This window comes from Musca autumnalis, unplaced genomic scaffold, assembly GCF_047663935.1.
Source record: "Musca autumnalis isolate F117 unplaced genomic scaffold, ASM4766393v1 scaffold_2, whole genome shotgun sequence".
NCBI lineage: Eukaryota > Metazoa > Arthropoda > Insecta > Diptera > Muscidae > Musca > Musca autumnalis.
In genome coordinates this window covers 180,792,304-180,815,035 of record NW_027411755.1, presented here as the reverse complement: position 1 = coordinate 180,815,035, position 22,732 = coordinate 180,792,304, and the positions used below count along the sequence as shown (strand labels likewise).

The 22,732-nt window shown below is 34.2% G+C and overlaps 1 protein-coding gene and 1 long non-coding RNA gene across 20 annotated transcripts in view; one reads left to right on the top strand and one right to left on the bottom strand.

The window, feature by feature from the left end:
• The window catches only part of dac (dachshund family transcription factor), an 82,140-nt gene that overhangs the window by 44,117 nt on the left and 15,291 nt on the right, over nucleotides 1-22,732 (bottom strand). For all 19 annotated transcript variants that reach the window (XR_012410525.1, XR_012410524.1, XR_012410523.1 and 16 more), the window contains one exon: nucleotides 12,186-12,212. Coding sequence is in view for 15 of the 19 variants with exons in the window: in XM_073970177.1 (XP_073826278.1) it covers nucleotides 12,186-12,212 (27 nt within the window). In the remaining 4 variants the exon portion in view is untranslated. The remainder of the gene's footprint in view (nucleotides 1-12,185; nucleotides 12,213-22,732) is intronic.
• On the top strand, nucleotides 21,934-22,357 carry LOC141393233 (uncharacterized). The gene is made up of 3 exons (XR_012410034.1): nucleotides 21,934-21,955; nucleotides 22,015-22,165; nucleotides 22,229-22,357. It is a non-coding gene; the product is annotated as an uncharacterized lncRNA (long non-coding RNA).

Genomic DNA, 22,732 nt, shown 5'->3' with positions numbered 1-22,732 from the left:
TGACTTGCATAGAGTTCTAAGTTTTGTTTGTGCAAACCTCAAGAATTTCCCATTTTGGCAGAGAATCTTAAGAGATGTTAACGTTTTTGATTTGACGACAGCTTCGATCGGCATTCATTTATTTTTCTATTGGAATATTGCACTAATATTCAAAGGACACAAGACCGATCTACCAAACCTCCATTTCCATATCTCAATTTAATACGAGTTTAATACCACATTTTAAACGAATTGCTACTGTGTGGTGCATATTTTTAGGACCTGCAGACTAAAGACTTCAACTCTTCTCTAAAATCCTCTGAAGACGTCAGCTAACTTAGAATTAAGATGATATTTCTTCCCCAGCCCAATTTAATACGAGTTTAGAGTTTACAATTACTTGGTATTACACATTTTAAACTCATTGATAATTGCGTGCTGCATACTTTTAGGACCTGCAGACTGAGAATTTCAGCACATCTCTAATTGTACTCTGCAGACTTCAGCTGCCTTCGAGCCCAATTTAATACGAGTTTACAATCACTTGGAATTACACATTTTTAACTTCCTGGATACTTGTGTGGTGCATACTTCTAGGACCTGCAGACTAAAGACTTCAACTCAGCTCTAAAATCCTCTGAAGACTTCAGCTAACTTAGAATAAAGATTATAACTCTTCCCTAGCCCAATTTAATACGAGTTTTGAGTCTACAATCACTTGGTATTACACATTTTAACTCAATAATAATTATGTGCTGCATACTTTTAGGACCTGCAGACTGAGAATTTCAGCACATCTCTAATAGTACTCTGAAGACTTCAGCTGACTTCGAGCCCAATTTAATACGAGTTTAGTTTACAATCACTTGGAATTACACATTTTTCAATTCATTGATACTTGCAGACTGAGAAATTCAACTCATCTCTAAAAGTCTTCTGAGGACATCAGCTGGCTTAGAAAAAAATCTGATAAATCTTCCATAGACTCTTCTCACCTAAAGAATTATGCATTTAAAACTAACTAAACGTAGGACCCACTGTCTGAGACTTTCAACTGGCCAAAATATGTTATCTGGAGACTTCAAGTTTCCCACAAAAGCCACCTGATCACTTTAAATAATGTTCAGAGATTCTCTGTCAAGTCAAGTCATCTGATAACTTCTGTTAACCTTAGGAAGTCCTCTGAGTACTTCAATTGATCTGTAGAAGTCATCTGAGGACTTTAACTCTATTGAATTCCTCTGAGGATTACACCCGATCAATAGCAATCCTCTGATGTCTTCTCTTAATCTATGGAAGCCCTCTGAGGACTTCAACAGATCCGTAACAGTATTCTATAAATATTAACTGATCTGTAAAACTCATATGAGGGTTTCAACTGATCTGTAGAAGTCCTCTGAAGATTTCAACTGACTGAGGAGAGTGTGAGTACCAGATAACTTATATATGGGATTTACTAACCTATAGAATTCGTCTGAAGAGTTCACATGTCCTATAGGATTTCTTCGAAGATATGAAAGTTCACTGAAGAATTCAAGAGGTCATGTCAAGACTTCAACTGACCTAAAAAAGTCTCCTAAGGACTACATATAACCTATACAAGCTCTCAGATGAATTTAAATTATCTATAGAAGTCCTCGGATGAATTCAACTTATCTGTAGAAGTCCTCTGAGGACCTAAACTGAATTATAAAAGAGAGAGAGAGAATTTCACGTGACTTTTAGAATTCCTCCAAAAATTTAGAAGTCCTCTACTGAATTCAAGTGCATCTACGGAATTCCACTAAGCTACTAAAGTCTTCAGTGGACTTCAGGTGACCTATTGAAGTTCTTTGAAAACTTCATCTCACTTCCTGACAACATGGCCTATTTAAATTGTCTGGCGAATTTAACTGTACTATTGAATTTCTTTGGGGACTTCAACTGACTTATTGAATATCTCTGAGGACTTCGGTTGACCTATTTAAATTCTCTAAGGACTTTAACTGACCTCGTGAACTTCATCCGAAGACCTCAACTGACTTATAAAAGATAGTGGGACCTATAGCCTAACCTAACCTGTATTATAAAAGAGAGAGGATTTCACATGACTTTTAGAATTCCTCCAAAAATGTAAAAGTCCTCTGCTGAATTTAACTGATCTGTTTAAATCTTATGAAGACTTGAACTGATCTATTGATGTATTCGAAGGGCTTCAGCTGATCTATTGAAGTCATCTAAGGAATTCCACTAACCTTTTAAAGTCTTCTGTGGACTTCAGATGACCTATTGAATTTATTGCACACTTCAACTTACCTCCTGACAACATGGCCTATTAAAATTATCTGACGAATTTAACTGTACCATTGAATTCGGACTTCGGTTGACCCATTCAAGTTCTCTAAGGACTTTAACTGACCTCTTGAAGTCCTCTGAACACATTAGCTGACGTATAAACTTCTTCTGAGAACCTCAACTGACTTATACAAGAGAGTGGGACCTATAGAAGTCCTCTGAGAACTTTAGTTGGTCTATTGAAGTTCTATGAAGACCAACTTATCTGTAGAAGTCTTCCAATGACTTCAACTGAACTATTTAAATCTCGAAGAACTTAAATTGACCTACTGAAGTCCTATGAACACTTCAACTAAGGACTTTAACTGACCTCTTGAAGTCCTCTGAACACATTAATTGACGTATAAATTTCTTCTGAGAACCTCAACTGACTTATACAAGAGAGTGGGACCTATAGAAGTCCTCTGAGAACTTTAGTTGGTCTATTGAAGTTCTATGAAGACCAACTTATCTGTAGAAGTCTTCCAATGACTTCAACTGAACTATTTAAATCTCGAAGAACTTAAATTGACCTACTGAAGTCCTATGAACACTTCAACTTACCTCCGAAATTATCCGATGACTTCAACTCACCTACTTAAGTTGTCTGAGGAACTTAACTGAAACTTTCTAAGGACTCCCTTTGACTTATTAAATATCTCTGAGGACTTAAATTGACTTATTGAAGTCTTCCGAGAACTTTAGTTGACTTATTGAGATCCACCTAGGTTTCCCGCTGACATATTGAAGCCCTCTGAGGTAGTCAAGTGATCTGGAGAATCGTGTCAGAGCCTCAACTGACATATGTAAGTTCTCTGAGAACATATACTGACTTACAAAAGATATTGGGCGTTCTAGAAGTGTTCGAAGGATTTCAGCTGTCCTACAGATCTCGTCTAAGAAATTTAAAGGCCTTACGGACCTTACTTCCTCTTAGGACTTCATCAGACCAATAAAAGTCATCTTAAGACTTCACTAGAGAGTACTCTGTAGACTTCAACATTCAAATAGAAGCTCTTTGAGGACTTCTAATGACCTATGAAAGTTCGCAGATGACTTTAACGAGGAAACGAATGTGTGAAGGAAAGTGGGAGACCTCAGATGACTAACAATGGCTCTACTCTTTTGATAAGATTCCTCCCTCGCCTTCAACAAAAATGTTCATGTCCTCTGAGGACTAAAACTGACATATTTAATTCTTTTTAAGGACCTCAACTGACCTTTTGAAGTGCTCCAAGGCCTTCCACTGTTTTATAAAAAAATTGCGTGTTCTGAAAGTCCTCAGAAGACATGGACTTTTCTATAGTAGTCGTCTGAGAACTTTAATTTGCCCATATAAGGTCTCTGAAGAATTCAACAGGTCAATAAAGACCTTCTTAAGACTTCAACAGACCTTTGATGACTTCAACTGACTTACTGAAGTCCTCATAGGACTTCTTCTGACTTGTTTAAGTCCTCTTTGGACTTCTACTGACTTTTAAAAGAGATTGGGAGTTCTAGAAGTCATCTGTGCACATAAACTGACCTACAGAAGTCGTTGGAGAACTTTAATTGACTTATATAAGACCCCTGAAGACTTCAATTGACCAATATAAGCTATCTTAAGACTTCAACAGACCAATAAAAGTTCTCTTAAGACTTCAAATACCCAATAGAAGACTGCTTAAGGTGTCAGCTGACCTATAGAACTCCCCTGTAGATTTCAACTTTCATATAGAAGCTCTCTAAGGGCTTCAAATGAGTTTTAAAAAATCTCAGCTGACTTAAACAGGAATACGAATTTACAATAAAGAGTGAGAGACCTCAAATGACTTCTGTGGGTTCAACTCATCTATAGGATTCCTCTGAAGATTTCACCTGACGCATAGTAGTCCTTTGTTTAATTATGTTGACACCAGGATGTCCTCTGAGGACTTATACTAACCTGTATAAGACCTCTGATAACTTTAGCAGCCCACAAGAAGTCTTCTGTGGGCTTAAGCAGGGAAATTAATTTGTAAAAGAAAGTGGGAGATATCAAATGACTTCCATGGGCTCTAACCTGAGAATATCACCGGACCAAAATAGCATTCTGATTAATTCCGTTGACCCACAGAAGTCCTCTGAAGACTTCAAGAGGCATATAACAGAGAGTTGGCTCTACTCACCCACAAAGTGCTCTGAGGATTGTAAATTACCTGAAGAGGTCTCTTGAACTATGAAAGTCCTTTGAACTATAAAGTCATATGGGGACTGCAACTGTTCAATGAACGGCCTCTGAATACTTCTAATGATCTATTAAAATTCTCTTAGGGCTTTGACACGAAAATGTCTTCGATATGAGCTCATTCAAAAAAATGACTGAACCACTGATTTGATTTTTAATTCATTTGAAAATCGATAATCATCTGGAAGAACATATGTTAAACACATGAACACATGTGTGGTGCATACTTTTAGGAGTCGCAATTACGAATACTAACCAAAATTTAAATTTAATGAAATAATTATGAGCAAATTTAACAAATTAACCATTGTTTCTTTAATGAAACTCAAAAACAGTAGCTTAAATCCCGCCCACACGAGCAAACCAAATTCATCAACTCATTTGCTTTGCTTGTTCAGGCTTGGAATCATGCTGAGAATTTCATTTGTTCAACAACTACCTAAGTAGTCAATGTAATTAATTGTTAACACATATTCAGCATACTGTACTGTGTAATGCAAAACTTGAAGCCTATTTTGAAATTAAAACCCGCCGCTTTTGTTAAGGTTTTCAGTCACTGGTACCATTGGCCAAGGTGTGATTTTTTCATTAAACTGGGATTTAATTGAGCGAAACCAAGCTTAAACTTTGCGCTGCGGGAAGGCGGTTCACAAACAAAAACCAAATTATAATAATAATTTCATATTTTTGTTGTTTTAATTTAAAATAGAAAAGGCAGGCAAGTAAAATAGTTGAAAAATTAATAGTAAAATACAACAACAAAGAAATAATTACAAAATTACTTTGTATTTCTAGGTGTTTTTGTTGTTGTTTCCATTATTATTATTATCATTAGAAGAGCCAACCCGAGTCTTACACCCAGGCGAGAAGAAGGAAACTTGCTAATCACTCTAAGACTGCCTCTAAGCTTTGACTTTGGAATATTGAAACGATTTTGAAATGTAAAAAAAAAAAATAAATTACTTGGAAATGTTTTGTTGTTATTATTTAAACAAATTGTGCATGAATTATTATCATATTTTTGTTGTTACTCTTCGCATAATTCATTTGTTTGCTATGTTACTCTTTTCTGTCGATATGAAATAATTTTCTGTATTTTTTTTATTATTTTTCTTTTGTTTTCTTTCGATTCAGTTGAGGCGCATAAATGTGTTATTAACACGCCAAATTAAATTAGGCATAGGATTTAACAACGGGTACGTTGAAGAAAAGAGGGATAAACAATGAGTAAAGTTGTTAAAAAAGTTACTGAAAATGTCCCCTCAAGGGACAAATGAGACTTCTCTCATATCAATGAGTGAGCTCTGATACTTATTAGGTGCATGACATATGACCTCTTAAGCCTGGTCTTAGGACACCACTTGTAGAGACGTTTTACATGGCTGAATTACCCAGGAAATTTTGCTGTTGAAATTGTGGTATTGCCTGGCCTGGGAATCGAACTTGGACATGCAGTGTGCAAGGCGGATATACTTGTCTGGCTCTAATGCAGATCTTTGTTTCCATTAATAAAGTTTTATTTCCATAATTATTCCCAGAACTTGTCTTAATTCCTCTTTACAGCTGTTTTTAATGTGTGGTGCATACTTTTAGGCGAAATTTTTATATGATTTTTTCTATTTTACTACTTTTTTCAAATGTGTTACTAGGGATGACTTCTTTAAGGTCAATTATATTGAAAAATGTTAAAATCTAGGTCCGTCTTGATTGATGCCGTAGTAAACTTAAAAATATTGCAAGCCCTTCTAAGTTATACTGACGTCCATTGAAGAAAAGTATCCTGCATGATCGCAGCTAATTTATCGATTATTACGTCACGGCCAGTTGCAAACCACAGCTTATATATTAACATTTTGTGTAGAATTTATCTGACCTAATGAATTTTTCTACGGATTTCAAGTGACCTATTGAAGTCCTTTTAAGACTTATAAAAGAGATTGGGAGTTCCTTTGAGGACTTCAACTGACCTACAGAAGTCGTCTGAGAACTTTAGTTGGTTGACCTTATGTGGGTCTGAAGAATCCAAATGGTCAATAAAAACTTTCTCAAGACTTCAAATGTCCAATATAACTCTTCTGAAGGCTTCAGCTGACGATAATTAATTATATAAATAATTATATTATACATATTAATTATATTATAATCATTAATTAATTTAATTTAGAAGTTCTATGAGGACTTCAAATGCCCTATAAAATTTTCTAAATGACATCAACATGGAAAAGAATCTATGAGAGGAAGAGGGAGACCTTAGATGACTCCTATGGGATCTAACGGGTTCCCCAGAGGATTTCACATGACTTACAATATTCTTCTGTTTAATTATGTTGACCAAAGGAAGTCATCTGAGGACTTCAGTAGACCTGTAGAAGACCTCTGAAGAATTCAGCTCGGAAATAAAAAGCTCTCTTAAGATTTCAACTGACCTGTTGAAGTTCTCAGAGGACTAGAGGACTAGTCCATAGAAGTTTTCTGTGAACTTCAACAGGGAAATTGTGTTATAAAAGAAAGTGAGATACCTTAAAAGACTTGCATGTGCTCTACTATGAGGATTCATCTGATCTAAAGTAGATCTTTAATCAATTTTTTTGGAACATGGATTATCTGGCACTAATGTAGATATTTGTTTTCATTAAAAAGTTTTGTTTTCATAATTATCCCTTCAGTACTTGTCATAGTTTCGCTTTTACATCTTTTTCAATGTGTGGTGCATACTTTCAGGAACCATTTTTTATATGATTTCCTGTTTTACTACTGTTTTCAAATGTGTTACTAGGGATGACTGCTTTGAGGCAATTTTTATTAAATTTAGGTCTGCTAGAGCTCGTAGTGATTTAAATCTCTTTACAGGACTCTTTCGAAACAGCTGTTTTTATGGAACGCCTTGTTAGAAGCTGAAGTAAACTACAAAATTGACAATCTTCTAATTTCTGCCTAAGTCCATTGAAGCATGCTTCATGATCTTAGCTCATTTATGTTTAACTAACTGCTGGATATTAACATCAAATTTATTTAAACTTATATCAATCAATTTCCTTACAGATCGGTGATTCTCTCAACCCCAGTTGCCACCCACAAGTAATTCATTTCGCAGCAATTTGCCCAGAAAACCAATATAATCAAAACTAATAGATATTTCTATAAAAAAAGCATTTTCGTATCCTCATAAAAGACGAAGAAAACCTTGACCCAATCACAGTTGATCACTCTGCTTCTTACTGCCGCTGCTGTTGTTGTTGTTGTCATTGTTGATTGCTAAAACATATTGTTGCAAAAAGCCAAATCGCACTTGTCATTTTAGATTTATATTGGTTTAAGCATCATTTGTCACAATTAATGTTTAGCTAAACTTTGTTCTCTGCATTCAACAACCATTTTGTTGTTGTGTGTGTGTGTCTTCTGTCTGTCTTCTTTTGGTTTGCAAACAAATTTGCATTTTGTGCGGTTTCTTTTTTGCAATCAAAGGGGTAGGGTAGGGGTAGCCACGTTAAAGGGGTAGGCAGTACAAAAGAAATCAGATACAACAAAAGACAGGCAACAATACAAAATTAAATGACAGTTAAACAAAGTACACAACGTTTATTTACGTATGAAATGAAATAAGTAGAAGGACAGACATACGAACGGACCGCAAAATAGCATTTAAGCCGCATTTAGATTTAACAAACTGTAACGACATCACAGAGAATTGCAGCACTACTCCCCCCACCCGCTGCAACCAATCAAGCGAACAACCTACCAACCAGCTTCAACACAAGCAAATGCGGTATTTCAATGGCGCACTGCTTGGTGGTCTGGTCCAAAACACCAACAACAACAAAAAGCACAAACCAATTGCATTGATCGTCATCGCTGACTTGGCTAGCTGACTTGACTTAACAGACAACAGACAAAACTGAACCTCAAGCCATGTGTCACTTGTGATCAGAGATCAAATTGAAATGCTGGCTGGTTCTTTTGTCAAAGAGACGAGAAGAACAAACAACAACGAAGTTTGTCTTAAGAACACCACACCAAGAAGACGCAGAAGAAGCAGATGCAGACTACGAAGTATGATCTGTTTCAAAAAAGCGAAATGAAACACAGAGCACACGCCAAATTGCGGTCAATTGCATCGATTTACAATTTATGTCATTCTGATGTGAAAATTAAGTGATTAATTTGAGAGAGGGAAACCAAACAGAACCGAAGGAAAATACAAATACTCCATGGGGGAAAGAATACATAAAATTGGAGTAGAGGGAATTTGAGAAAGAAGCTGCTGATAATTGCACTCACAAGGGTTACTTGTAATTTTGCCACAAGTATCAATAATAACCAAAGAAAACAGCTGCAATGTAAAATTGCAATTTAAAATGTAAAATATAACCTCAGTTCGAGACGTTTAGCCACATGAAAAATGTGTAAATTATACCAAGTTTATTCTTGAAGTTTTCATGTGGTATTTGTAAAGCGACACTCAACGGACTGTATGTGCAGAGGTCTTAATCGTGATTTTATCCGTAAGTCAGCACAAACTTTAAGTTGTAGAAGTTCTCCGAAGACTTCAACTGAGCCATTTACGTCCTCTTAGAACCCTAACTGATCTATAACTGATCTCTGAGGACATCAAATGCCCTATCGAAGTTTTCAGATGACTTCTTATGGAAAGGCATTTATGAAAGCGATTTGGATCCCTCCGATGACTTCGGCAATGGGCACTACTCACCTAAAAAATTCCTCTGAGGATTTCACCAGACGTACAATGTTCATCTGGACTTCAACTTACATATAGAATTTCTCTGAAGAAATCAAGTGACCTATTGAGGTCCTGTGAAGACTACAGAAGTGATTTGAGGATTTAATCTCATCTATTGAAGTGCACTATGGACCCAAAATGACATATTGGAGTCCACAGAGGATTTCAACTGACCTAACGTAGGTCTTCACCTGACTACTGAAGTCCATTGAGGAGTTTAACTGACCTATAGAAGACCTCGTAAGGCTTCCATTCTATTGAAGTCTTCTGTAGACTTCAACTGCGCTATAGAAGTACTCGGGGGACATCAACTGACCTATTGAAGGTCACTGAGGATTTCAACTAACCTATTGAAGTCCACTGAGGAGTTCAACTGGCCTAATTGAAGTATTCTAAGGACTTCAACTGATCTATTGAAGTGTACTGATGAGTTCAACTGACCTTTTGAAGGCCTCTGAGGACATCAAGAGTCCCATAGAAGTTGATTAGGAACTTTAACTGTCCTCTCAAAACTTCAATTGATCCTCTCAAAACTTCAAGTGACCTTTTGAATTCCTCTGTCAACTTCATTTGACCTATAGAAGTCCTGTGAAAACTTCATCTGACCTATAAAAGATCTGTGAAGACTTCAACAGACCTAGAGAAGTATTCTGACGTCTTCAACTGAGCTAGTAAGGGCCATTGAGGAAGTCAACTGACATATCGAAATTCATTTAGGTCTTCAACTGACCTATTATAGTATACTGAGGAGTTCAACTGACCTTTCAAAACCCTCTGAGGACATTAAGTGTCATATAGAAATCGACTGAGAAGACCTCTAAAGAATTCAACTAACCAATAGACTTCTGACCTCTCAAAACCTCAATTGATCCTCTCAAAACTTCAAATGTCCTATTGAAGTCCTCTGAAGACTTCATCTGACCTATAGAAGTCCTGTGAAAACTTCCGCTGACCTATAGAAGATCAGTGAAGGCTTCAACTGACCTATAGAAGTATTCTGAGGACTTCAACTGAGCTATTAAAGTCCAGTGCGGAAGTCAACTGACATTTCGAAATCCATTTAGGTCGTCAACTGGCCTATTGATGTATACTGAGGAGTTCAACTGACCTTTTGAAGCCCGCTGAGGATATCCTGAGTCCCATATAAGTCGATTGAGAACTTTAACTGACCTGTAGAAATCCTCTCAATACTTCAATTGACCCATTGAAGTCCTCTGAAGACTTCATCTGACCTATAGAAGTCCTGTGAAAACTTCCGCTGACCTATAGAAGATCCGTGAAGGCTTCAACTGACCTATTGAAGTATTCTGAGGACTTCAAATGAGCTATTAAAGTCCGCTGAGGATTTGAGCTGACATCGAAATCCATTTAGGTCTTCATCTGACCTATTGAAGTCCCCTGAGGAATTCAACTGACCTTTTGACGCCATCTGAAGACATCAAGTTTCCCATAGAAATCGACTGAAAACTTTAACTGACCCATATAAGACCTCTAAAAATTCAAGTGACCAATAAAAATCTCCTCTATAGACTTCAATAGACCATAAATGTCTTCTCAAGACTTCAATCGACCAATAGAAGTCTGCTTAACGCATAAGGTGTTTTATAGGTCACCTTTCTTGTAGAAGCTCTCATATGTTTTCAAAATCGACAGTTTTCAGTTGCAGACCTAATACCATTATACAATTGTCCACAATAAAAGTAGAATAATAATCTGGGAAAAACCTCGCCTAAAAGTATGCAGCACACATTGTAAAGAACTTACAAGAATTTGATGGTAACAGATCTAATACTTGTAAATGTCCGAGTACCTATGGCAGTGCGAGGCAAAAGAGCTCCAACAACCAACCTACCCTGAAGTCCAGATTCCTGCAATAGTACAAGACACAATTTCTGTTCAACTTGAAGTCCAGTGCCACTGGTAAGCTTTCCGCTTGCGAAGGCGGACATAGCACTACAACAACAAAAAACTCTGAAACGTTTTGGCTCTTCCGAAGGCCTTCAGTCCTTGCCAAGAAGACGGTGTCGCCTGTCAAACAATCGACTTCCTATGAAGTTGTTCTCGAATGTCAGAAAGCCGAGGATAAAAAGTCCAGTAGTGAAAATATAGTTACCTCCTCGAGAAAAGCGACCTCCAAGGCACGTGGAAAATTATGAAAAATATATTATCAAGCGCTTTGTGTGAACGTCTAGCACAATATTAAAATTTGTTTCACGGTGGTTAAACACTTCTACATTTAACTTCTGCGAAAAAGGTGAAGTGGGTTGGACAGTCGCTGTGGATGACTTCTCAAAAGCTATTTGCAAAATGTGGGTCAATATTGTTATCAAATATCAATAATTTCTTTATAAATAATTTCAAATTCCAACATTTTAATTGGTTTTTTCAAACTCCCATTTCCTCTCTCAATATACAACTTCCAAAATAGTGTATTTTTTCAATATTTTCTGCTCTAATTATTTCATTATGTGTGCAGCCAGTGTGTTAAAAGATCTTATCCTTAATGGATGGATGTTCGTTCCCTTTTAATATGGCAATCGCCGCAATTCCTTAAAGGCAATAAACAAATAACAACTCTTCAATTCATCATTCATTTGGCATGGGCTGGCATATTAGTTGCGAAACATTTGTCAACACATTAGCGACCTTTCACTTTGATATTGTGGCCCAAAGTCATATTGTTATTTTGTTCTGTTTTTTTTTTTTTTTTTTTTTTTGCAAATACTTGCGAGGACTTTTTGTTATTTGGGTCACTTCCGTGTAACAACAATCGGTTGTAGCTTGATATGAAAATATAACACACACAACCTGTCTGCTGCGGGTTCTACCCGCATTGTCTTACGTATATTTTCGGTATTTTGTTATCGATTTTGGGTTATGTTTAAAATTTTTAATTTTTTTGCTTGTGTTCTTGATCGGTGTTGGTAAAATTAGTTTAAAATGCATTACCTCTCTGGTGGTTTGATCGATAGGCATCTGTAATTAAAAAAGAAGAAGAAGAAGGGGAATAATTAGTATTAGGTTTAAATATATAACATTTCTTTAATATAGGAAGGGAAAATATTGGGTCAAAAATATACATATATTGCAATTTTCAAAATCATAATCTTCATGTAATGAGAAAAAACTAAAATTAATTACAAAATACGATATTGTAATTAACTTAAAATATATTGTTGCTGCAACCATATATTTTGGGCCAAATAATATAATATTGGTTTAATCAACAAAAAGAGCAACCCTATTTTACTGTTAAATGTTTTTATTCAGACAATTTTCCTAGCCTCACGGTGCTCTTGAATCAAATTTAAATGGAAGGTGCATACAGCTGGGAAGTTTTTGCGGATTCTGAAACTACAATGTCCATAGATGAAAAAAAAAACAAAAAAATCGCTGGAGCGCTTTTAAATAAATCGCAATTCAAGTTGACATTTTAAGCCAATCTTGTAGAGAATTTTTACAGCAACAACATGTTCCTTAGTCCCATTTCGAAAGGATTTGCAGTTTTCAAGCTAAATCCCGAAGACCTGTGAAAAACATCTGAAAGTTTGATCTCAACCTCTATATCTCAAAAATGGTAAAACCTATACAAATATCAATCAGCCAATCTTGTACAGAACTTTCGCTGTTAAAACACTTACGTTAGTCCCATTTCCATAGCACTTGCGATCTCCAAGCAAAATCGTGAAGACCTAACAAACCTAAAAATGTGAACTTTGATCGCGATTTATTAAAAATTCCATCCAGCGATTTGTTCTTGTGTTTCGATTTTTCTCATCTATAAACATAGCCTTTTCAAAATTTGCAAAAGCTTCTATGGTGTCAGTTTTCATTTAAAGTTAGTAAAGGAGCACTGTATATTGTTTTATTGTTTTATAAGGAGGCGATACAGTCAATCCATTGTCCGAATTTGAACTTCTATATCTCAATAACGGTAAAAACTACGAAAATATCGTAAAAGTCAATCTTGTTGACAATTTTCATAGCTAAAATATTTTCTTTACTACTATTTCGATAGGACTTGTAGTTTCCAAGCAAAATCGTGAAAACATAAAAAAGCCTTAAAAATGTCTACATGAATCGCGATTTATTTAAAAAGCGCTACGGCGATTTTTTCTTTTTTTTTTTTGTTTTTTTGATTTTTCTCATCTATGAACATTGTAGTTTCAGAATCTGCGAAAACTTTACAGGTGTAATTTGATTCAAGAGCACTTTGGCATGTGCGTTTAAAGCACTAACAATGTTCGCTATAATTTTATTCGAATTCAAATCGAAAACATGTAGAGATGCGAAAATATTAAACATGTTTGCTACAATTTTTTATTGTATGTATGCTTACATATATTGTTGCTGCAACCATATATTTTTTATATTTTATATATTATAGTTTATAGTTTATATTTTATATTTAATTTTTTTATTTTACATTTTATAGTTTATATTTTATTTTTTATATGTTATGTTTTATATTTTTTATTTTATACTTTATTTTTCATATTTTCTATTTTATATTTTATACTTCATTTTATTACTTTTTTTATTTTTTATACATTTTATTTTCTATTTTATTTTTTATATTTTGCATTTTATATTTATTAATTTATATTTTATATTTATACCCTACACCACTATGTGGGGAGGGTATTATAAGTTGGTTTTGGCCAAAAAGTTTGTAACGCATCGAAATAATGGTCGTAGACCCATACTTATATATATCAAAATGAATGTCTCGACGAGCTGAGTCGATCTGGCTTTGTGTGTCCGTCCGTCAGTCCGTCCGTCCGTCCGTCTGTCCGTCTGTCCATCTAAACCTTGTAATCACGCTACAGGCCGCAATTTTGATCGGATCGTCACGAAATTTTGGATTTTGATGGGGGTCCCGGAGGGGAAGAAGCCTATTGATTTTGGTGATGGTCGGATAATATTTAGGGGTCGGAAAGGGCAAAAAACTTAGGTGGATAAAAAGACAACGCTTTTTTCCAAAGCCAATATCTCAGCTTTTGTATGGGGTATACCAAAAGCAAAACCTGACAATGAAAATAACACCCCAATTTTCATTTTTGCGATTTTAATTATATTGACAAATATCACAGCTTTGGTTGAAAATTTTCCAAAAGCAAAGCCTGACTGTGAAAGTAGAAGATCCCGTCTTTACAATGATGCAAACTAGGTCGGCGTAGGTAATCAAATAACGGAGATATCGCAATACTCGGTAATACATCCCATTTTTCTATTTTTTTGGAAATCACGCTACAGGTCGCAATATTGATCGGATCGTCACGAAAATTTCAGGGTTAATGGGGGTCTCACAGATAAAGAAGCATATTGATTTTGGTGATGGTCGGATAATATTTAGGGGTCGGAATGGGCAAACACTTATTTGGAGAAAAGTCAACATTTTATTTCAAAGCCAATATCTCTGTTTCTTTAAGAGGTATATCAAAAGCAAAACCTGGAAAGGGAAGTAGAAAATATCACCTTCACAGCGGTGTAAAGCAGGTTGTCGTAGGTGGTCAAATAACAAAGATATGCCAATAGCCGATAATGCATCCCATTTTCCGATTTTTTTGTAGTCACGCTACAGGTCGCAATTTTGATCGGATGGTTACGAAATTTTGGGGGTTAATGGGGGGTCCCAAAAAGAAAGAAGCCTATTAATTTTGATGATGGTCGGATAATATTCAGGGGTCGGAATGGGCAAACACTTATTTCGAGAAAGGTCAACGTTTTATTTCAAAGCCAATATCTCTGTTTCTTTAAGAGGTAAATAAAAAGCAAAATCTGGCAAGGAAAGTAGAAAATATCACCTTTACAGCGATGTAAAGGAGGTTGTCGTAGCTGCTCAAACAACAGAGATATCGCAATAGTCGGTACTGCATCCTATTTTCCGATTTTATTGTAATCACGCCACAGGTCGCAATTTTGATCGGATCGTCACGAATTTTTTGGGAGTTGATGCGGGTCCCACATTGGAAGAAGGCTATTGATTTTGGTGATAGTCGGATAATATTTAGGGGTCGGAATGGGGAAAAACTCATTTGGAGACAAATTCAAAGTTTTATTCTTTGTGGATATATTGGCTTCTTGTAGGGGTATTCCAATGGCAAAGCCTGTCAATGGAAAAAGAAAATATTACCTTTACATTAGTGTAAAGCAGGTTGGCGAAGGTGGTCAAACAAGGGAGATACCACAATAGTCGGTAATGCATCCAATTCTTCCCTTTTTTGCAATCAAGCTACAGGTCGTAATTTTGATCGGATGGTCACGAAATTTTAGTTGCTTATGGGGGTCCCAGAGACAAAGAGGCATATTATTTTTGGTGGTAGTCGGTTTATATTCCCTAAAAGAAATGTTTACCAGTGAAAAGCTTATGCACGGGGGTAGTGGTGTAGGGTATCACATGGTCGGCCCCGTCCCGACTATAGCCTTTGCTCACTTGTATTTTATTGTATGTATGCTTACATATATTGTTGCTGCAACCATATATTTTGTATATTTTATAGTTTACATTTTATGTTTTATATTTATATTTTTTATTTTAAATTTTATAGTTTATATTTTATTTTTTATATTTTATGTTTTATATTTTTTTATTTTATACTTTACATTAAATATTTTCTATTTTATATTTTATACTTCATTTTTTATATTTTATGTTTTATATTTTGCATTTTATATTAAGTAATTTATATTTTCTATATTATATTTTTTATTTTATACTTAATTTTTTATATTTTATGTTTTATATTTTTTTTATACTTTATTTTTCATATTTTCTATTTTATATTTTATGTTTTATATTTTTTTATTTTATACTTCATTTTTCAAATTTTCTATTTTATATCTTTTATTTTATGTTTTATATTCTTTATTTTGTATTTTATATTTAATAATTTATATTTTCTATATACACTTCATTTTTTATATTTTATATTTTGTTTTTTATAATTTAAACTTTATATTTTATATATTTTATTTTATATTGTAAAGTTTATATCTTATACTTTTTATTTTATTTTTCTAATTTTATAATTTATATTTTATATTTCATTTTTTATATTTCTTTGTTTTTATTTTTCGAATGCATATCAAACACATTAAGAAATGCGAAACATATTCAACCCACACAACCCACACTTAAAATATTTTCACCTCAGGTATTTTCTTTAAACGTAAAAATATTTCCTTTCCCCACATTGTAAATAATTGGAGATTTTTTGTTTAATATTTCGAAAGTTTTTCTCTGTCTCTCAAACTTTACTTCATATTGGAAAAGTTTTCGTTGTTTTGATTTCCATTGTTGGCACTTGAAACGCACAAGAAATATATTTTTAACACAAAATGTATTTGCATTTGATTGTAATGGGTCTATCAAGATTGGAATGATGGAAAAACTATGGCGAACCCAATATAATATGACTCCCTCTTATAAAGAAACTGTTATTGAATGAAATACTTTGAAATGTTGCCACAATTGCTGATGGAGCATCTCCCCAGCAAAAATTTAGCCAAATAACGCATTACAAAATAATGTAAACATTTCCAGTAAGCTGAAAAGTAATGGGTTATTTCTTTACAAATTAGAACGCATAGTGTACGTCTGACTGGAAAACCGAGAATTCTGAAATCAACATTATATTTAAATCTTAAATCGCTTCGAATATCGAAGAAATTGGTCCAAAAAAATTTCCCAAAACTGTAGTGTATTGACATGTCTCAGATCGCTTTAAAATTACTTACAGCTAGTTGTCTTCAGGGCACACTTTTTTAGATGGCGAATAATAGAAATTAATTCCATTGCAAATTTGTTCCAGAAGTTGTATTGACTAGAAATATTAATAAAGTCGGAAAGGAAATAGCTTTGGGTTCGTGAAACATATGACCTAAAATATACTCCCATTCCCTCACAAGCCATATGATCGCTATAATTCGCATGTGTGATGCACACTTTTAGGGACCGTTTTTCATATATTACTCGAAAAGACTCTCAATTCAGCGTCTACTTAATTTCCATCATTCCTTTCAAATTCACAACAACAAAAATCTTCCTTTCTAATCTTTTGGTTACCTAACCTATGCATTTTTGCAGATTTATTTGTTTGAAAATGTAAGTTTTGTTTTGCCTGTCTCTCTCTCACATAGCTTTGTATTGCGTATTTCCGTTCGATGTCATCGCATTTAACAGCAAAAGCGAAAAGTTAGACCCACCATATAGGTAATATTTTTTCTGAACGCATTGTTTTTGTAAGCAATTTTTTTCTTTTCATATGTAGATTGCATGTAGACGGAGAAAAAACAATAACAAAAATATACATGACATTCATTTTATATACGTATGCAGTTATAAATGTTTGTAGAAATATATTTATACTGAATAGTATGTAAGTACATTCATATGTATGCCGAGTATATTAGCCAGCCAGCCCCTTGCATTTAAATATAACTTTGCTATGCATTCAAGCAGCACTCCAAAACCTAGAGCTTTACTTTTGTTGTTGTTGCTGTGTGTTTTTAACCAAGTTTTAAATGTTAATAAAAATGTTTTGTATGTCCACAGACACAACAGTAAATGCTTGTAGTGCAAATATAAAAGTGTGTGTATGGCTTGATGTGTAGGTTGAGGAAGGGAACATAAAAATAGATGGGGAGGTTCGCGGTTTAATATTTCTTTGGAAATAGAAACGACATTGTGAACTCCCATTTAACATTGGTTTCCTATGGAAAACCTTATTCAACGTGGCTGAAATGATGGTTTACTATCGAAAATCTTATTCAGCCTAGGCTGAATTAGGTTTTCTATGGGAAATATTTGTTATATATTATTTAGAAATGTTTTTGAGAAGCATTTGAATCCCTTTGTCATGCTGAGACATTACCTTTTAAAATGTTTTTTTTTTTAATAAACCTAGTTACCACTCCAATAAACCATTAAAACTATTCCCCGCGTTATTGATTTACAAAACTCATTAAAATAGAGCGAAAAACTTTTATGTTACTCAAACGGAAACAGGAAATGAGAAAAAATACGAACGTAGGAAGACGTAACATAACGTTTTGTAAACGCACTACAATTCCTGTTTTGTTTAATGGACTATTTTATATTGGTTGTTGTGAAAATGTATTGACAACTATGACAGTTTTGCAATCAACAACAACTACTAATGTGAGAATAAAGGAAACAAATGCAACCTGGTGAAATATTTCAACAGCAACATAGAACTGCTCAGGAGGTAACAGTTTTACATTTCCAAAAGCAAAATAAAGAGAAAACCATAGGAAAAGCTTTTCCCAGGTAAAGTTGAGGCTTTTGCATACCAATGGGTGCGTTCTCCTAGTCCTGAAAGCGTGTCCAATATTGTACTACCCTGCGTATAGAGAGGTTACACACAAAAGAAATGTCAAGAAACGTTTTAAGCGTTTAACAGATAATTGCAACCATCGCTAAAGAAATGTTACGTCTTCTAGTTGGAGTTTTAGATCCAGCATATTCTCTGCAATGGCAAACAAATAGCCTGGACTACCAGGACTTGTTTAATCTCAAGATGTATTTTATTACATTATATAGAATTCATTAAAATGGAAATTTCCTTATTCTTAGTCTTGAGCTCTGGGACTCAATTCTGTTTCTATGAAAATGTGAAATGAAAACTTTTATAAAGGAAAAAATTGTCAAAAGAAAAAAAATTATAAAGGAAATGTTTTTCATTTCAAACTTTCATAGAACAAGAATCCAGTCCCAGGTCTATATACAAAAAGAACGAACCCGAAACTATGGTCTTCATTATAGTAGGTACACCAAATTGAAGGCTAGCATCGTTTATGGTTAAAATCTACTCAGAAAAAATATTTCAAGAATTTTCACATATTTTCGTTCGTAATGTAGCTTTTTCATACTGTACAGGTACCTCACATAAGACACATGTGTAGTTTCTTATATCCATCCGAAAGCAAAATCACTTTCCTATTTTTCCCTACATTCTCATATTTCCTCTCTTGTTTGGTAAATGCTCTCAACTTTGTTCTCGTCTCACCATCCCATTGACGGTAACAAGAAACCCCCTGCAGCGAGCAAAGAACCAAGTGTCCCTGTGTTACTACTTTTTTTCTATAGACAATTGTACTAGTAAAAACGTCTACAATTTGTTTATTATTTGCGAGTAGAGTTTGGTTAGAGACACGCATTCTAACGATTTTCTAATGACAGTGTCAACGAACGCGTCAACAGTTTGTTTTTTTGTCGTTATGCTGTGCTTCTTTTGTGTGTTTTTTGTTGTTATTTTGGCAATAGATACACATTTTATGTCATTTGTTTTGTAGATCGCGTCAGAGCAACACGTGTTAATTGTGAAATTCGTTTGGTAATTTTATTGTGAAAAAAGGTGATTGATAATATTTCAATAATTTATAAACAAAAAATGAGTAAAAGAAATTATAAAAGACTAATTAAAAAACAAAAAATATTGTATAAAAATAGAAGTTTGCAATGTGAACAAGGAAATAGTCAAAATGAATTTGTGGCTGGCGGGGTTGATTTTGTTGATAATTTTGTGGAAAATATTGTGGAAGATTTTGTGGTTCAGAAATTGACATTGCGGGATAAACTAAAAAAGTGGTGCATGGAAACTTCTCCTTCAAAGAAATGTTTGGAAAAACTTTTATTAATATTAAATGAAGAAGGCCTAGATGTTCCGCTCTCTAGAGAATCTTTGTTGGGCAGAACCACAAATACTTTAATTAGAAATGTCTCCCCTGGAACTTATACTCACATTGGAATAGAAACACAACTGAGAAGAGTTGGCCATGTTTTACAAAAGTATGACGAAGTCAAACTGGATGTTAACGTAGATGGGATTCCACTGTTCAAAAGCTCGCGGATTCAATTGTGGCCGATTCTTTGCAGAATCGTCAACATTCAGGAGAAAACACAACCGTTTGTTGTTGGCCTTTATTTGGGAACCACTAAACCTAGTTGTGTCAAGGATTATTTAAAAGACTTCATTGAAGAAGTAACTTTACTAAAAGAACAGTTCATGTTAGAAGGAAGGCAATTTAAATTGAAATTTCGTTGCTTAACGTGTGACGCACCAGCGAAAGCTTTCATTTGCGGCGTTCCTGGACATACCTCCTCTCATGGCTGTATGAAGTGCACCCAACTTGCAAAAAAGGTTGATAATGTCCTGACATATAGTAGCGTTAGTGGCTCCCTAATTTCCGATGAGGACTTTGCTGCTCGAAAGTATCCTTACCAACATAGCCCAATGTTCAAACAGGAGAAAACTCCCCTTGAAGAAATAGGATTTGGTATGATATCTCAAACTCCCCTAGATAGCATGCATCTTATCGACCTCGGAGTCACGAAAAAAATGCTAACTAGAATAGTTCATAATAAAACTGAAGAGAAGACATCAAAGCAAAATATTTCAAAAATATCTTCTGAATTGGTGAAATGTAAAAAATCTATTCCAAAGGAATTTCCAAGAAAACCTCGGCCTTTAGATGATTTGTGTCATTGGAAGGCGACCGAATTTCACCAGTTCCTGGCGTATACAGGCATAATAGATCTTTATAAAAATGTGCACGAAGATATTTATTATGAATTTTTAACTTTGCATTGTGCTTATCGACTTCTTAACAGCCCGCGACATATAGATCAAAATATTAATCAAGCAAATAATTTACTTCAATTATTTGTCGAGAACTTCTCAACTGTATTTGGTGCCAACAGTATATCTTTTAATGTTCATAATCTGCTTCATTTGGCTTCCTGCGCAGAAATGTATGGTCCCCTCATTTCGTTTTCTGCATACCAATTTGAAAATAAACTGCAAATTTTAAAAAGACATGTTCGAAAACCAACGCAAATCCTTCAACAAATTGTTCAAAAGGAAAAGAAGTCTATGATTGTCAGCAATAAGAATGAAGAGTTAAGGTATGAAAGAGGTGTTATTGTTGGAGCTTTCGTAAATGATTGCTATATTTCGTGGAAAGAACCCGATAACATTTGCTCAGTTAAATCATGCATTCCTATAAAAATTGAGAATATAAAAAAAGAGGGTGACATTTATGTTGAAGGGCGCAGATTGATGGCTTTAGAAAGTTTTTACCAAGAACCAATAAATTCTTGCGAGCTTGGGATTTTTAAAACAAATCTGGCTTTAGGCGAAAAAGAGACGTTTTCCATTAGAGATATTCAGTTCAAATTTATGTGCTTGCCAATTATTTCGGATTTTGTAATTATACCAATTTTACACTCCTGCTTTCCAGAAAAGTTTCAAGTGCAGACTGTAAACTCTTAACTAAAATATCTACACAAGAACTAAAATATCTATCCAAGAAAATGTCAAGCGAACAAGCCAACCCTTCCAAAGGAAAAATGAAATATTTTTCTCCCCAAGGTAATGACCAAGCGTTATATATATATATATATATATATATATATATATATATATATATATATATATATATATATATTTTTTTTTTATTAATATAAAATAATTGCCTTCATATTTTTGTTAGTCAATCCAAACTGTTCTAACTGCCAAGAAGTTTCAAGAAAATTAGACACCGTTCTTGAGATTTTAGCAGAGCACAAAGTTTTGTTGGATCGTGTTGCTTCTCAAAACGCATTTCTGGATAATGTTATGTCAATTTTCCCCATAAAATCGGAAGAAAAACTAAAGGAACTCGATAATCTTCTTTCGACACAAGCTGATCCATATGTAAGTATGTTCGTTTTTACAAATTAGAATTCATAATAAAACAGTTGTTTTTTTTCCAGATTCGACAGATGAAAAATCTCCTTGGAGGTAATGCCGAACGCAACCTTCATAAAATATTTGACCAACATATTATAATGGCCTTTAATGTGGACGGTAATTTTGGCAAAAAAGGTCTACGAGACTTTGGCAACGTGCTTTCAGCAATTATAGGTAAAACGTTTTTATAATTTTTTAAAATAGTAAATTAAAATATGTTTTTTTTCTAAAACACAGAAGTAATATCGGCATATAATGAGTCGCCAGACAAAACTTTGAGATCAGCATTCCAACGCCAAAAGAAAAAATATTTTAAGCAAAACAGCCGAAACCAGCCTAAAATAAAACAAAACGATGAAAATAATGAAGAGCCATAGATTTTAAGACTTTTAAAATAACATACGGTTTAGCCAGCCTTGAAGAAAGTGAGCTTTATACTAACTTTTTATTTTAAAGTTAAATACAAAGACTGTTTTAAAGAATGTATACGTTAAAATAACGTAAGGTTTTGCTAGCCTTGAAGAAAGTGAGCTTTATAATTCCTTTTTATTTTAAAATAATATGCAAAGACTGTTTTAATGAATGTATACGTTAAAATAACGTAAGGTTTAGCCAGCCTTGAAAAAAGTGAGCTTTTTAAATCCTTTGAAGTTTATAAGATGAAATACGAAGACTGTTGAAAACAATAGATATAATTTAATCCAAAATGTAAACTGTAATAAAAACCAAATCTTAAATTTA